The following is a 14,728-nucleotide window of genomic DNA, read 5'->3' as shown; positions in this document are numbered from 1 at the left end:
TTTATGAGTTGGCCCCTTTGAGATACTTGCATTTTACAGATGTACATTTTTTTACTTAACATAATCATAATCGAGAATAATTTTCACGGCAAACTCTATCAGACCTTCCAGATTAGCCTTAGTATATCTGAAGCTGGATCCAACATCAAAATATATATATATATATATATATATATATATATATATATACATATATACGAGGTCTGTCCATAAAGTATAGGTCCTTTTTATTTTTTCAAAAACTATATGGATTTCATTCATATGTTTTTACGTCAGACATGCTTGAACCCTCGTGCGCATGCGTGAGTTTTTCCACGCCTGTCGGTGACGTCATTCGCCTGTGAGCACTCCTTGTGGGAGGAGTCGTCCAGCCCCTCGTCGGAATTCCTTTGTCTGAGAAGTTGCTGAGAGGCTGGCGCTTTGTTTGATCAAAATTTTTTCTAAACCTGTGAGACACATCGAAGTGGACATGGTTCGAAAAATTAAGCTGGTTTTCAGTGAAAATTTTAACGGCTGATGAGAGATTTTGAGGTGACACTGTCGCTTTAAGGACTTCCCACGGTGCGAGACGTCGCGCAGCGCTCTCAGGCGGCGTCATCAGCCTGTTTCAAGCTTAAAACCTCCACATTTCAGGCTCTATTGATCCAGGACGTCGTGAGAGAACAGAGAAGTTTCAGAAGAAGTCGGTTTCAGCATTTTATCCGGATATTCCACTGTTAAAGGAGATTTTTTTAATGAAAGACGTGCGGACGGGTCGCGCGTCGGGACGCAGCCGCCGCGACGCTCCGCCACAGGAAAAACACCTCTGTTGGAAGCCTTAAGGACAAGTTGGAACATGTCCAGCTGTTAAACAATTTCTCATATACTCACTCCACTGAAAGCCATCAAAAGCCGCCTGGATTTTACAAATGGTTATCAACACGGAGGTGTTTTTCCTGTGCCGCCGCACCGCGTCGGCTGCGTCCCGACGCGCGGACCCGTCCGCACGTCTTTCATTAAAAAAATCTCCTTTAACAGTGGAATATCCGGATAAAATGCTGAAACCGACTTCTTCTGAAACTTCTCTGTTCTCTCACGACGTCCTGGATCAATAGAGCCTGAAATGTGGAGGTTTTAAGCTTGAAACAGGCTGATGACGCCGCCTGAGAGCGCTGCGCGACATCTCGCACTGTGGGAAGTCCTTAAAGCGACAGTGTCACCTCAAAATCTCTCATCAGCCGTTAAAAGTTTCACTGAAAACCAGCTTAATTTTTCGAACCGTGTCCACTTCGATGTGTCTCACAGGTTTAGAAAAAATTTTGATCAAACAAAGCGCCAGTCTCTCAGCAACTTCTCAGACAAAGGAATTCTGACGAGGGGCTGGACGACTCCTCCCACAAGGAGTGCTCACAGGCGAATGACGTCACCGACAGGCGTGGAAAAACTCACGCATGCGCACGAGGGTTCAAGCATGTCTGACGTAAAAACATATGAATGAAATCCATATAGTTTTTGAAAAAAATTAAAAGGACCTATACTTTATGGACAGCCCTCGTATATATATATATATATTGTAAACAAATTTTTAAAAGTAATTTTTTTAGGATGTTTCTGCACTTCTCCCTGGGACATACATCTCTACAAATGCTCATAAATCATGACCTATATTGTGTTTTGAGCATTTAAAGTTAGGACTCTTACTGATAATATACATAAGGTAGGTCTGATGAGAAGATAATCTGAGAGGAGACTCAAAAATTCATGTGCCAGATCCATACACTTGACATGATTTGAGCCTTATAGGTGTGTTCTGAGGGTGTTTCCATGGCTTCTAGGAAAGTGTACTGGGATGTTATAACTATTTCGTGAGACTTTTCAAAAATAATAAATCACAAATTATTAGAAAATTAAAATAATGGTCGCAGTCCATGTTACACAACAAATTTATCCAGGGTCTAAAGTGTTGATGTTCTGGTCAGATATGGGTCTTGTGGAATTGTTGATGGACCCACTGAGGGGCGCCTGATGAAATATGCAGAGCCATCTTGTGTGTCCGGTCCACTGCCACACACATTACCTCACTCGAGCACGGGTGGAGACCTGCAGTGAAAAGTTGATTCCCGCATTTGTTGTTCTGCAGATGAAGCCAGTGCACGATCCTGTTTGCACTATGATGCCGTCATAACTCACCACCATGAGATGTCCGTTCTTGGCCTTGTAGGCCATGGGCTCCTGGCCAGTGCTGAAGTCCACAGAGTTCTCTTTCCCAGCCTGGATTTCAATCTTAATACTGACAGTCAAACATGCAGAGTGTATTCGTGATTTATCAAATATAACCTGTTGATTCATTAGTGATACACAGACATACCTGCCCTGAACCACTTTGATCATGTTGTGTTTGTTGGCAATGATGCAGAGCTTTGTCAGCAACTCAAACAAGTGGTCACAGTGTATTACCAGGTCCCCCTGAAACAACCACACGTCGCATATTATTTAAATGTCTGAAATTATGCTCTTTCAAATCACAGTGCAAACAATTCTCCACAATACAAGAATATACACATATATACATACATACATATATATATATATACAGTGAGAGACATAATCCAAAAAATAAATAAATCTGGAAATCACAATGTATGATTTTTTTTTTTTTTTTTTTATAATTTATTTGCATGTTACTGCTGTAAATAAGTATTTCAACACCTGCCAATCAGCAGAAATTCTGGCCCTCAAAGACCTGTTAGTCCGCCTCTAAAAAAGTCCACCTCCACTCCACTTACTCCACCAAATTAGAAGCACCTATTTGAGGTCGTTAGCTGCATAAAGACACCTGTCCACCCCACACAATCAGTAAGACTCCAACTACTAACATGGCTAAGACCAAAGAGCTGTCCAAAGACACCAGAGACAAAATTGTAGACTTCCACAAGGCTGGAAAGGGCTACAGGGCAATTGCCAAGCAGCTTGGTGAAAAAAGATCAACTGTTGGAGCAATTATTAGAAAATGGAAGAAGCTAAACATTACTGTCATTCTCCCTCGGACTGGGGCTCCACGCAAGATCCCACCTCGTGGCGTATCAATGATCCTAAGAAAGGTGAGGAATCAGCACACATCCGGGCCCGTCTTATGTTTGCCCATGACCATTTGGATGATCCAGAGGAGTCATGGGAGAAAGTTATGTGGTCAGATGAGACCAAAATAGAACTTTTTGGTCTTAATTCCACTCGCCGTGTTTGGAGGAAGAAGAATGCTGAGTACCATCCCAAAAACACCGTCCCTACTGTGAAGCATGAGGGTGGAAGCATCATGCTTTGGGGGTGTTTTTCTGCACATGGGACAGGACGACTGCACTGTATTAAGGAGAGGATGACCGGGGCCATGTATTGCAAGATTCTGGGGAACAACCTCCTTCCCTCAGTTAAAGCATTGAAGATGGGTCGTGGATGGGTCTTTCAACATGACAATGACCCGAAGCACACAGCCAGGATAACCAAAGAGTGGCTCCTTAAGAAACATATCAAGGTTCTGGAGTGGCCTAGCCAGTCTCAAGACCTAAACCCAATAGAAAATCTTTGGAGGGAGCTCAAACTCTGTGTTTCTCAGCGACAGCCCAGTAACCTGGCTGATCTAGAGAAGATCTGTGTGGAGGAATGGGCCAAAATCCCTGCTGCAGTGTGTGCAAACCTGGTTAAAAACTACAGGAAACGTTTGACCTCTGTAATTGCAAACAAAGGCTACTGTACCAAATATTAACATTGATTTTCACAGGTGTTCAAATACTTATTTGCAGCAGTAACATACAAATAAATTATTAAAAACTCATACATTGTGATTTCTGGATTTTTTTTTTTTTTAGATTATGTCTCTCACAGTGGACATGCACCTAAGATGGAAATTTCAGACCCCTCCATGATTTCTAAGTGGGAGAACTTGCAAAATCGCAGGGTGTTCAAATACTTATTTTCCTCACTGTATGTATGTATATATATCACAGATTTAGACTGGTTTGTGAACAATATTTGAGAGAAATGGTGATATTGTATATGTGGAAAAAGTTTTAGATCTTTGAGTTCATCTCATACAAAATGGGAGCAAAACCAAAAGTGTTGCGTTTATATTTTTGTTGAGTATATACACACACACACACAATGAATGCATATACATGACTAAAATAATCACTTTTACAGTCAAGTCAGGGGACAGATGCACAAAAACGTCTACGTCTTGGACTTTATGTACAATATTCATTAAGAAATACAAATAGTATGGTACCGTATGGTAAAAGATAACTACAAGAAGGAGAACAGTAAGGAAAGCCACCAAGACAACCATGACAACCCAGAAGGAGTTATAGGCTTCTGTGATTAGAGAAACTGTGCAAAATCACTGTTGCACAGCTGCACAATCTCCATGGTGAAGAGGAATACGAGGTCTGTGAGAAAAGTATCGGACCTTTGGCTGGGGAAAAAAAAACTGGCTTACCTGGAGCGTTGGAAACCTAATCACCCTCGAAGTAGTCTCCTTGGGACTCCACACACTTCTCCCAGCGGTGTCGCCACTGTTGGAAGCATTCCAAAAACGCCTCTTTCGGGATGGCGCGCAGCGCTGCTGTCGTTGCAGCCATGATGTCCTCCCTCGTCTCAAAACGCGTTCCTTTTAATGGTGTTTTGATTTTTGGGAACAGCCAGAAGTCGCAAGGGGCCATGTCAGGAGAGTATGGAGCCTGTGGAACCACAGGAGTTTGGTTTTGAGACAAAAACGTCTGAATTAAATTGGAGGAATGAGCTGGAGCATTGTCGTGGTGGAGGCGCCAATTTCCTGTGGCCCACAATTCCCGTCTCTTGCGCCTTACAGCATCACGGAGGCGATGGAGGACATCTCTGTAATACTCCTTCGTTATTGTTTGATCCTGTGGTGCGTACTCGTGGTGTACCACACCACGGGAGTAAAAAAAAAACAGTCTGCATAACCTTCACGTTGCTGCGCACTTGGCGCGCCTTCTTCGGTCATGGCGACGTGGAATGCTTCCACTGTGACGACTGGAACTTGGTTTCCAGGTCGTACCCGTACACCCAGGACTCATCACCGGTTATAATGGTGTCCATAAAACTGGGATCAGTGTGAATGGAGTCCAGCATGTCCTGTGAGACTTCCACACGGAGGTGCTTTTGCTCCGCCGTCAGCAACCTCGGCACGAACTTCGCAGCCACTCGCTTCATGTCCAAATCTTCTCTAATAATGGAATGTGCCGAAAAAGTACTTATGTCCAATTCCTCTGCAATTTCTCGGATGGTCACTCGACGGTCCCGCATCACCACAGCGTTCACTTTGGAAATGATCTCCTCATTTCGGGACGTTGATGGTCGGCCGGAGCGCGGCTCGCTCTCCACCGTTACACGTCCGTCTTTAAACCGGTTGTACCACTCCTTAATCCGTGTGGTGCTCATGGCTTCATCCCCGAAAGCCGTCTGTATTTTTCTAATCGTTTCCGCTTGGCTGTCACCAAGTTTCTGGCAGAATTTAATGCAATAGCGTTGCTCCAATCGTTCCGCCATTTTCCGCACAAACAGAACTCCGACAAAGGGGGTGGAGCACTCCTCCCGCAAGGCGTGCTCACAGGCGAATGATGTCACCGACAGGCGTGGAAAAATTCACGCATGCGCACGAGGGTTCAAGCATGCCTGACGCAATCACACGTGATTCAAATCCATATGGTTTTTAAAAAAAATTAAAAGGTACGATTCTTTAATCACAGACCTCGTAGAGAAGGATCTTCATACAAGAAAACAGATCAAGTAGGATATAGGCTTCTGTAGCTGTGACTGGAGAAAGTATGCACTGTACAACTTTTGTCTGTTGTCAATAAAGTTCTGTGGTGGAGTGGAACAAAGAATAACATTCTGATATTCACAACAAGAAGCTCCTAAGATCACCTTCCACTTAGTAAAACTGGACTTTGCATGTTCTCCCTGTGTTTGCGTGGGTTCCCTCCAGGTGCTCCGGCTTTCTCACACTTCCAAAGACATGCAGGTTAGATGGATTGGAAACTTTATATTGAGTAGGAGTGTGAATGTGTCTGTCTATAGACATATAGACAGTGAAGCCCTGGGGCTGTGATGGACTGGTGGCCCATCCAGGGTCTACCCTGCCTCTCACCCAAGGACTGCTGTGATAGGCTCCAGCCCTGTGACCCTTAAATGGAATAAGCAGGTATAGAAGATGAACGAATGAAACAAGAAATAAAACTTCAATAGTTTGCTAGAAGGCACTTGAAAGAGGGAGAGCTTAGATTTGATCTGTTTTCTTGTAACCAAGTTATTCTCTACTTTTTTCTTCTACTCCACAGTGAAATTATAGAACTGGTAATGCAACAGACACAAATTTTAATCACAGCCACAGAAACCTATAACTCTTTGCAAGATCACTACGTTTTTGAGATCTGCCTACTCTAAATAGATTTACCATATTGTTTGTATTTCCTAATGATCAACATGGATGAAAAAAGCAAAGAAAGCTGGCTATAATTATTTTGGCTTTGGTATTTTTATTAAGTTTACGTCATGGTGTACATACTGGCTTTCACTCCAGATCATTACTTCCCCAACAAAAAAAATACACCAACCAAACAATCCCATATTGTAATCAACTCATCTCCTCTTCTGGCATTACCCAAGGTGTAAGTATCAAGTGTCTAATATGCCTTGTTGATTAGTTATTGTGTTAACAAGAAAAACAACTTAAATGAAATGTCAAATGAGCTGACAATTCAAAACAAATAAGGAATTATGAAAATATTGATATATTGTGTTTTAATGTTGATGCCATAATGACCAGATAAAGTCATAAACATGGGGAATTTATCATGATTTCATCTACAGCTGAAACGCTCAGCAATGTTAGCCTGTGGAAATTGTTGATTTTGGTGACATCATCTTTGGAACCGCTCTCACAGTCATTTGCCTTTTTCATAAAAATGAATAAAAAAACCGCAGCTAAAATTTTGGAGACTTTGTCAGTGAATATGTTGAGATGGTGAACAGGTGTATTTAGGGAGGGTCCATCAAAACCAGTCATGATGTTTATTACCTGTACAGTTTTACCCAAGGTTAAAATTTTTGAGGTTGAAATGGAAGAGTTTTGTACACATTTCCTGGAAAGATTGGAGAAATTTCAGCCGAGCACATGAGAAATGGTCTTCAAAAAACACTTGCATCTATTTCTTCAATTCGTGTGGGCAGCAGAAACAAGCAGAGCTCAAAGCGTGTTGCCTCTCCCAAAATCACAGAACAGGATGTGTTTTTTCTTTTTGCTGAAATTAAATGTCTCTTCCAATCTCTGCTGGGCACTGGTGATTCACGGAGAAAAAAGAATTTTATACATGTGTTTATAAGTGTGACCATGAAGACTGTGAGAGAAAGTGACTGCTGCTGCAATCATAATGAGAGAGCCAGACACCTGCTGGTCTGGTCTTCCATTCACCAGACCAACCCCCACCCATTTAATGGCATTACCTGCATATCAGATGACTATGGAAGGGCAATTGACAGATGGAAGCAACACAAACGTGATGGCAGCGATTGGACATTTACTGACAGTCATGTGTTCATACAATATGGAGGTTTTGAAAGGAGATAATGACTTTGTTTTCATATGGAACAGTGTGGAACTGAAGCAAAATATTATACATGGTTGTTGTGTGTGAATGGGGGAGAAAAATGACATGCATCTCTCAGAGTATCTATTTATTAATACGTTGTGGTTATTCAATTTTTTTAATGTTTGTTGTGTGTGTGTGTGGGGGGGGGGGGGGGGTCTAAATACAAAAACCAACCCGGACTGACGTAGTTGTAAGTCCACGTGTGAAACTGTAAATGGATGCAGGCTGAGTGACCTTCACACAGCTAAACGTCTGTTCCTAATTATGTAATGATCATGGATCTAAATGGCAATTAATCTGTTATGCATTTTTCTGATGCACTCTGGCTTATTTTACTTTTATCAGCTGTAACAGTGCCTGCACAAGTTAAAGACTTGGAAGAAAAGGTTGGAATCTATTTTTTTTTTTAAAGATAGTGTTGGCTAGAGTGAGATATACCCTTTAAAAACACAGAATAAAATCTTAAAATCTACAGTACATCTAGAAAGTATTCATGGCGCTTCACTTTTTCCACATTTTATGTTACAGCCTAATTCAAAATTGGAGTAAATTAATTTTATCCCTCAAAATTCTACTCACAACACCCCATAATAACAACATTAAAAGGGTTTTTTTTTTTTTGCAAATTGATTAAAAATAATAATAATTAAAACAACTAGTAAATCCCATGTACATAAGTATTCACATCCTTTGCTCAATACTTTGTTGATGCACCTTTGGCAGCAATTACAGCCTCAAGTCGTCTTGAATAAGATGCCACAAGCTTGGCACACCTATCTTTGGGCAGTTTTGCCCATTCCTCTTTACAGCACCTCTCAAGCTCCATCAGGTTGGATGGCCACTCGTTTGCTATCTTGGCTGTGCCCTCTGGGTCATTGTCCTGCTGAAAGATGAACCATCATCCCAGTCTGAGGTCAAGAGCGCTCTGAAGCAGGTTTTCATCCAGGATGTCTCTGTACATTATTGCATTCATCTTCCCCTCAATCCTGACTAGTCTCCCAGTTCCTGCCATTGAAAAACATCCCCACAGCATGATGCTGTCACCACCATGCTTCACTGTAGGGATGGTGCCTGGTTTCTTCCAAACATGACGCCTGGCATTCACACCAAAGAGTTCTGTCTTTGTCTCATCAGATCAGACAATTTTGTTTCTTGTGGTCTGAGAGTCCTTCAGGTGCCTTTTTGCAAACTCCAGGTGGGCTGCCAAGTGCCTTAAGGAGTGGCCACTCCACCACACGTACTTGATTGGTGGATTGCTGCAGAGATGGTTGTCCTTCTGGAAGGTTCTTCTCTATCCTCAAAGGAATACTGACGCTGTGACCAAGTGACCATCGAGTTCTTGGTCACCTCCCTGACTAAGGCCATTTTCCCCTAATCACTCAGTTTAGATGGGCGGCCAGCTCTAGGAAGAGTCCTGGTGAATCTGAACTTCTTCCTCTTATGATAATGGAGGCCACTGTGCTAATTGGGATCTTCAAAGCAGCAGAAATGTACCCTTCCCCAGATTTGTGCCTTGAGACAATTCCGTCTCAGAGGTCTACAGACAATTCCTTGGACTTCATGCTTGATTTGTGTTCTGACATGCACTGTCAACTGTGGGACCTTATATGTAGACAGGTGTGTCCAATGAATTGAATTTACCCCAGGTGAACTCCAATTATGCTGTCTAATTGCTGTCCAACTCCAATTATGCTCTCAAGGTAATAAGTAGAAACAGGATGCACCTGAGCTCAGTTTTGAGCTTCATGGCAAAGGCTGTGAATAGTTCTTTACGTGTGATTTCTTCGTTTTTTTTATTTTTGTTAAATTAGCAACAAAAAAAAAAACTTTTTCACTTTGTCATTATGGGGTATTGTGTGCAGAGGTTTGAGCGAAAATGAATTTCATCCATTTTGCGTTAAGGCTGTAACAACAAAATGTGGAAAACGTGAAGTGCTGCAAATACTTCCTGGATGCACTGTATCCTAAAATAAACTGGAAGTCAGTATCGGGATGAAAGGATAGGGGAAATATGCTCTCATTTGTGAGTGCCTGTTAAAAGAAGCAGCAGCATTTTAGACTATCTGCAAGTGTGCAAGAGAGATGTGGGTAAGATCAGTGGGCAGTAATGTAAACAGCATTACTGTAATCAAAATGAGTTGTGATAAAAGCACGAATAAGTCAAATAATCAAGTCAAGAAATATCTGAGTGAAGTGAGGTAGTACTGACTAGGTCAGTGATCTGCACCTACCTTTGCTTTTTGGTCTTCACGTGTTATGTGGAAAACAATGATGCAGTCAGTCAGGTTACTGACAGAAATACCTGAAACGACACGGGAACAGACACTTTTAGCCTCAGTGGTGATTAAAGCTGATGGTAGGTTAGATCTTGAGGCCTGACCTTTGAGAGTGGTGTACAGCACTCTCTGTTTGATTTTGGCTTCCTCAATGACATATGCAGCTGCCTGTGTGAGGATGAGCTGCCGTGGCCTCGGTTTGAAGCCATTCCTGTCGTACTTTATCACAGGAACGCTGTACTGAAGCATGGAATCAATCTCAGTGAGTTACTGCTGACCAGAAGCTTTATAACACCTGTGGAGAGACTTACCTTAATGTGCTCTTTACGGATCATCTGAAGGACCCTCATGTTTATGTCTTGTTCACCTAAAATGTGTATATATATATATATATATATATATATATATATATATATATATATATATATATATATATATATATATATATATATATATAGTAACAGTGATTACTGAACAGAATAGAGCATTCTACTGAACATGTGTGGAACTCTCACTGATTCTGGTGTCCACGAACGGCTGAGCGACACTCTGTGGGTAACTGTCCTTTTTGTCTTTGAAAATAGAGCTGGTGATAAGCTTCATCTGAAACTGTTTGGATTATAAATATAACTGTGATCAAAGCAAAAAGAGCTCAGTGACAGACTTTTATATGAAGCGTTTAAAGTCTTTCCGACCTGTGCTTTCTTCTGAGGGGTAATTCCTTGCACATACTTTCGCACCATAAGACGCATGTGAAGTTTCCGCAGGATTTCTGACGTCTGTAGAAGTACAAAAACACACATGAAGTCAGCAGAAATGCTGTGATATTATTTTTTCAACTGTTTTCTTCAGGAGTTTAGTAAATGTTTGTACCTCCTTTACCACAGGTGGTGGTGTGAGCCACGTAGTTTTGTCCAAAACTGTTTTTGGCAGATTGCTTTTAAGCCTGTTCAGGTAACTTTGTCTCACAAAGAGAAGATACTCTGAGTTATCTGTGGTTTTTGCTTCTCTTCTGGTCAGGTACCCTTTAATAAATCTGGCAGAGGTTAGAAAAAAAATGTTTAAAAGAAGAACAAAGAAAAAGAAAACACAAAACCTCCAACACCTGAAAAGAGTTAATTTATTTTCATGAGTGTCCACATTATGAGCTTGCGCACAGAGGTTATTATTTTGTACACACGAAACTGTTATGTGTCGACGCGGGTTGAGGAGCGGCCCTGCATCTGACAGAACCCAGCGCTAAAAATAACCAGAAAGCGGTTCCAAAACAAAACAATTTATTTTTTACCCTCTTTGGTGCATAACAATGTGTACAAACTAAACAGCGTCTTTCTGGTGGAGTGACTGTTGGTACGCTCTCCAGCGCCCGTAAGGATCAAAGCCCGGCGCTCCTGGACCCACTACCACCGCCAAACACCCCCCAGGTGGACACGACAAACTGACTCTCTGTGAAGCAAAGAAGAGGTGAGGTAAGTCAGCAGTTACAACAATATCTTTCAAAAGACACACACTATCAGCAACACATTCAGGTCTGTATCTTTTTTAACTTTATGCAAATGAGCAGCTTCTCACAACAGGTGGAGGATCACTTATCCGCACGCCACAGCAGTGAGAAGCAAGCTGCACAATTCTCATCACAATTCAAGTATACTGTGTAACAAAACACCAAGTTACTATCAACAATTAGTCAAACACTTAATCACCTTTGATGTGTGCTGACAGCATGTGTCCCTCACCCTTCCTTGCTTCACGGGCTCGATGTGTCAAACCCAGGCGCGGTCCTCAGCGTCTCACAAACGAACATCACAAGGTCGAGTTCCCGGCAGTTCTGCTTGAATCACACATGACTTAAATGCAGAACGCCATCCAATTATCTGCTTCAGCTGAAAGTCTTTAAGGTTGCATGTGAGCACCAGTCACAGGTGCTACACATGAAGTTGATGAGGGTGAAGGACTCTTCAGCCAGCACCTTCTCCACAGACAAATCAGTTCTCATGCCACCTGGAGAGCAAAGAAAAGAAAAGAACACCAAAATATCCAGCCACACCCCCCAACACACAACAGTACCCCCCCTTTAACGGGAAACCTCCCGGCGACCGAACAGACCAGGCCCGAGAACAGCACCTCCCTCCGGGGTCCTCGTCAGGAAGCAGACAGCACCACGCTCCCAAGGTCCACCACAGACAGCAGGACAGGGCACCGCAGCTGGAAGGCCGGGTGGCATCAACAAAAGCCCCAAAACATTCCCCAGTACAATCCAACACACAGGAAAAAACACAAAACCCACCCAAAACCTCCCCAGGGGACCGTCCCATCAAACCCCGGGAAGAAAAGAAAAACTCCCAAACGCAAAAACCCAACACAGCCCCACAAACACAATACAAACATAAATGCATAAAAGAAAAATAACAAACAACCCCCCCAGAACGACTTGCAGAGCCCAACCCCCCCCCCCAGAAGGCCTTTACCGCCAGTTCCAGGAGGAACAGCCAGAACCAGAATCCCACAAAGGTCCCCAGGTATACATGGAGCAAACGGCGCCCCCCAGAGGACCGTACCATCAACCCCAGGAGGTACCCTCCCCACAACCCCGGAACCCCAGACCCGGCCACACTTGGCTAGTTGGCCCCAAGCCAATTCCCCCCCAGAGGACCGTCCCATCAACCCTGGAGGTGGAACCCGGAAGGAAACAGAACAAAATCAAAACTCAACCCCCGGAGGACTACCAAAACCAACCCCGGGGGGATATAAAACGACCGTAAACCCTGTTACCCTCCCCGGCACCCCGAAAGATCCCAGGTCCCTCCCAGAGCCCCTCGGCGGCTCAATTTTGGCGAACGGCTCAAAACATTAAGTCGGGGAAGGGAACAGGAAAAACTAACCCAGCCCCAACCCCAAGGCGCAGCGGAGAACCGGAAATACGTCCGGTGCCCCAACTCGACCATACCCCAGCCTCTCGGGAGGGGTGGAACTACCGAAATGGCGAACGGCAACAGATCGGCCAACCCCTCCGACTGAGGTATGTCTCCGCTGCACCACACCCCGGCAACACCAATGACGAACAGTACAAAGGCTCACTGAGGCTGGAGTGGAACCGGGCCCTAACCAAACCAAGAAAAACGCCCCTAACACCCCCCCCCCCCCCCTAGGTGCAGAGGTCTTCTGAGAACGCTCAGTGTGACCAACCTGCACCACCCCACAACCCACAAGACAAACGGTCTTGGGGCAAGTGAGGTTGGGGTTAGGAATGTAGGGAAATAAAAAACAACAAAATAAAACAACCCAACAACCCAAACAGAAAATACCTAAAAACACATAAAAATTAACAATTAAATGAGCCCAGACGGGCTTCTAACCGCCTAACATTCACTCCACCAGACATGCCTCTAACTCCCCAAACAAATTATAACCCTTATTTAAAGGAAACAAAACATTAACCCGTACTAGATTTTTTTTTTTTTTTTTTGGTGTTATTTTGCCTGTCGCAGAACACCTGGAGATACGTCACCATTATTTTTCTTGGCGCTTATATGTCGGGGCAATACAATAATCTCTGCTCGTCCGAGCTGCATGGGCTCATCAACAGGAGGAGCCAGAGGTCCCGTCGGAGGAGCCTCAGTGGGGCGAAGAAGAGGCGGCCCAGATCTGTGTCGGGGAAAGCCCCGAGACGAAAAAACCCGCGCTGAAGGCCGCCCTCTCTCGCGTCCACGCTCCTTCATCCGACCATCTAGACGAATCACCAACGATATTAGCTCATCTAAATCGTTTGGCTCGTCACGGACTGCCGGCTCGTCTTTTAATGACTCATTTAACCCATCTACAAACATTCCTCGTAAAGCTGCGGCGCTCCAACCTGACTGAGTAGAAACCAGAGAACATTGCATCACCACACAAGGCTCCGGACGACAATCGGTTCAGACGCCGAATCTCTGGGTGACGGAGTTATCTGCACTAGTATCGATGGTGCCGCAGCTGGAGCAGCAGGAAGCGGAACGGCTTGCGCTGCAAGCTCCGTAACACGGTCGTCTGTTTGTTTAATTTGGTTTGCGAGATGCTGTAATTGCTCCCATATTTTCTCCAAGTGTTCTTGAACTTTTTCGGCAAAAGGAACCGCCTCTGCCGCTGGGTCCATTATGGAATGGCCGGGAACTACTGTTATGTGTCGACGCGGGTTGAGGAGCGGACCTGCGTCTGACAGAACCCAGTGCTAAAAATAACCAGAAAGCGGTTCCAAAACAAAACAATTTATTTTTTACCCTCTTTGGTGCATAACAATGTGTACAAACTAAACTGCGTCTTTCTGGTGGAGTGACTGTTGGCACGCTCTCCAGCGCCCGTAAGGATCAAAGCCCGGCGCTCCTGGACCCACTACCACCGCCAAACACCCCCCAGGTGGACACGACAAACTGACTCTCTGTGAAGCAAAGAAGAGGTGAGGTAAGTCAGCAGTTACAACAATATCTTTCAAAAGACACACGCTATCAGCAACACATTCAGGTCTGTATCTTTTTTAACTTTATGCAAATGAGCAGCTTCTCACAACAGGTGGAGGATCACTTATCCGCACGCCACAGCAGTGAGAAGCAAGCTGCACAATTCTCATCACAATTCAAGTATACTGTGTAACAAAACACCAAGTTACTATCAACAATTAGTCAAACACTTAATCACCTTTAATGTGTGCTGACAGCATGTGTCCTCACCCTTCCCTGCTTCACGGGCTCGATGTGTCAAACCCAGGCGCGGTCCTCAGCGTCTCACAAACGAACATCACAAGGTCGAGTTCCCGGCAGTTCTGCTTGAATCACA

The 14,728-nt window shown here is 43.9% G+C and overlaps 1 protein-coding gene across 4 annotated transcripts in view; it reads right to left on the bottom strand.

Annotated features, from left to right (window-relative positions):
- Positions 1-1,907: 1,907 nt before the first annotated feature.
- myo1ha (myosin IHa) overlaps positions 1,908-14,728 on the bottom strand; it is a 36,269-nt gene continuing 23,448 nt past the window's right edge. For 2 of the 4 annotated variants that reach the window (XM_034170230.1, XM_034170232.1), the window contains 9 exons: positions 10,793-10,955; positions 10,615-10,698; positions 10,435-10,528; positions 10,231-10,286; positions 10,024-10,159; positions 9,875-9,945; positions 2,348-2,445; positions 2,170-2,269; positions 1,908-2,079 (listed from right to left, as the gene is read on the bottom strand). In XM_034170230.1, coding sequence (XP_034026121.1) covers positions 2,053-2,079; positions 2,170-2,269; positions 2,348-2,445; positions 9,875-9,945; positions 10,024-10,159; positions 10,231-10,286; positions 10,435-10,528; positions 10,615-10,698; positions 10,793-10,955 — 829 coding nt within the window. In that variant the 3' untranslated portion in view covers positions 1,908-2,052. Of the gene's footprint in view, positions 2,080-2,169; positions 2,270-2,347; positions 2,446-9,873; positions 9,946-10,023; positions 10,160-10,230; positions 10,287-10,434; positions 10,529-10,614; positions 10,699-10,792; positions 10,956-14,728 lie in introns of those variants that run through there. The other 2 variants (XM_034170231.1, XM_034170233.1) reach the window with 2 other exon arrangements.

This window comes from Thalassophryne amazonica, chromosome 5, assembly GCF_902500255.1.
Source record: "Thalassophryne amazonica chromosome 5, fThaAma1.1, whole genome shotgun sequence".
Taxonomy (NCBI): domain Eukaryota; kingdom Metazoa; phylum Chordata; class Actinopteri; order Batrachoidiformes; family Batrachoididae; genus Thalassophryne; species Thalassophryne amazonica.
Note: the sequence above shows the minus strand (reverse complement) of the source record. Positions and strands in the feature narration are given on the sequence as shown.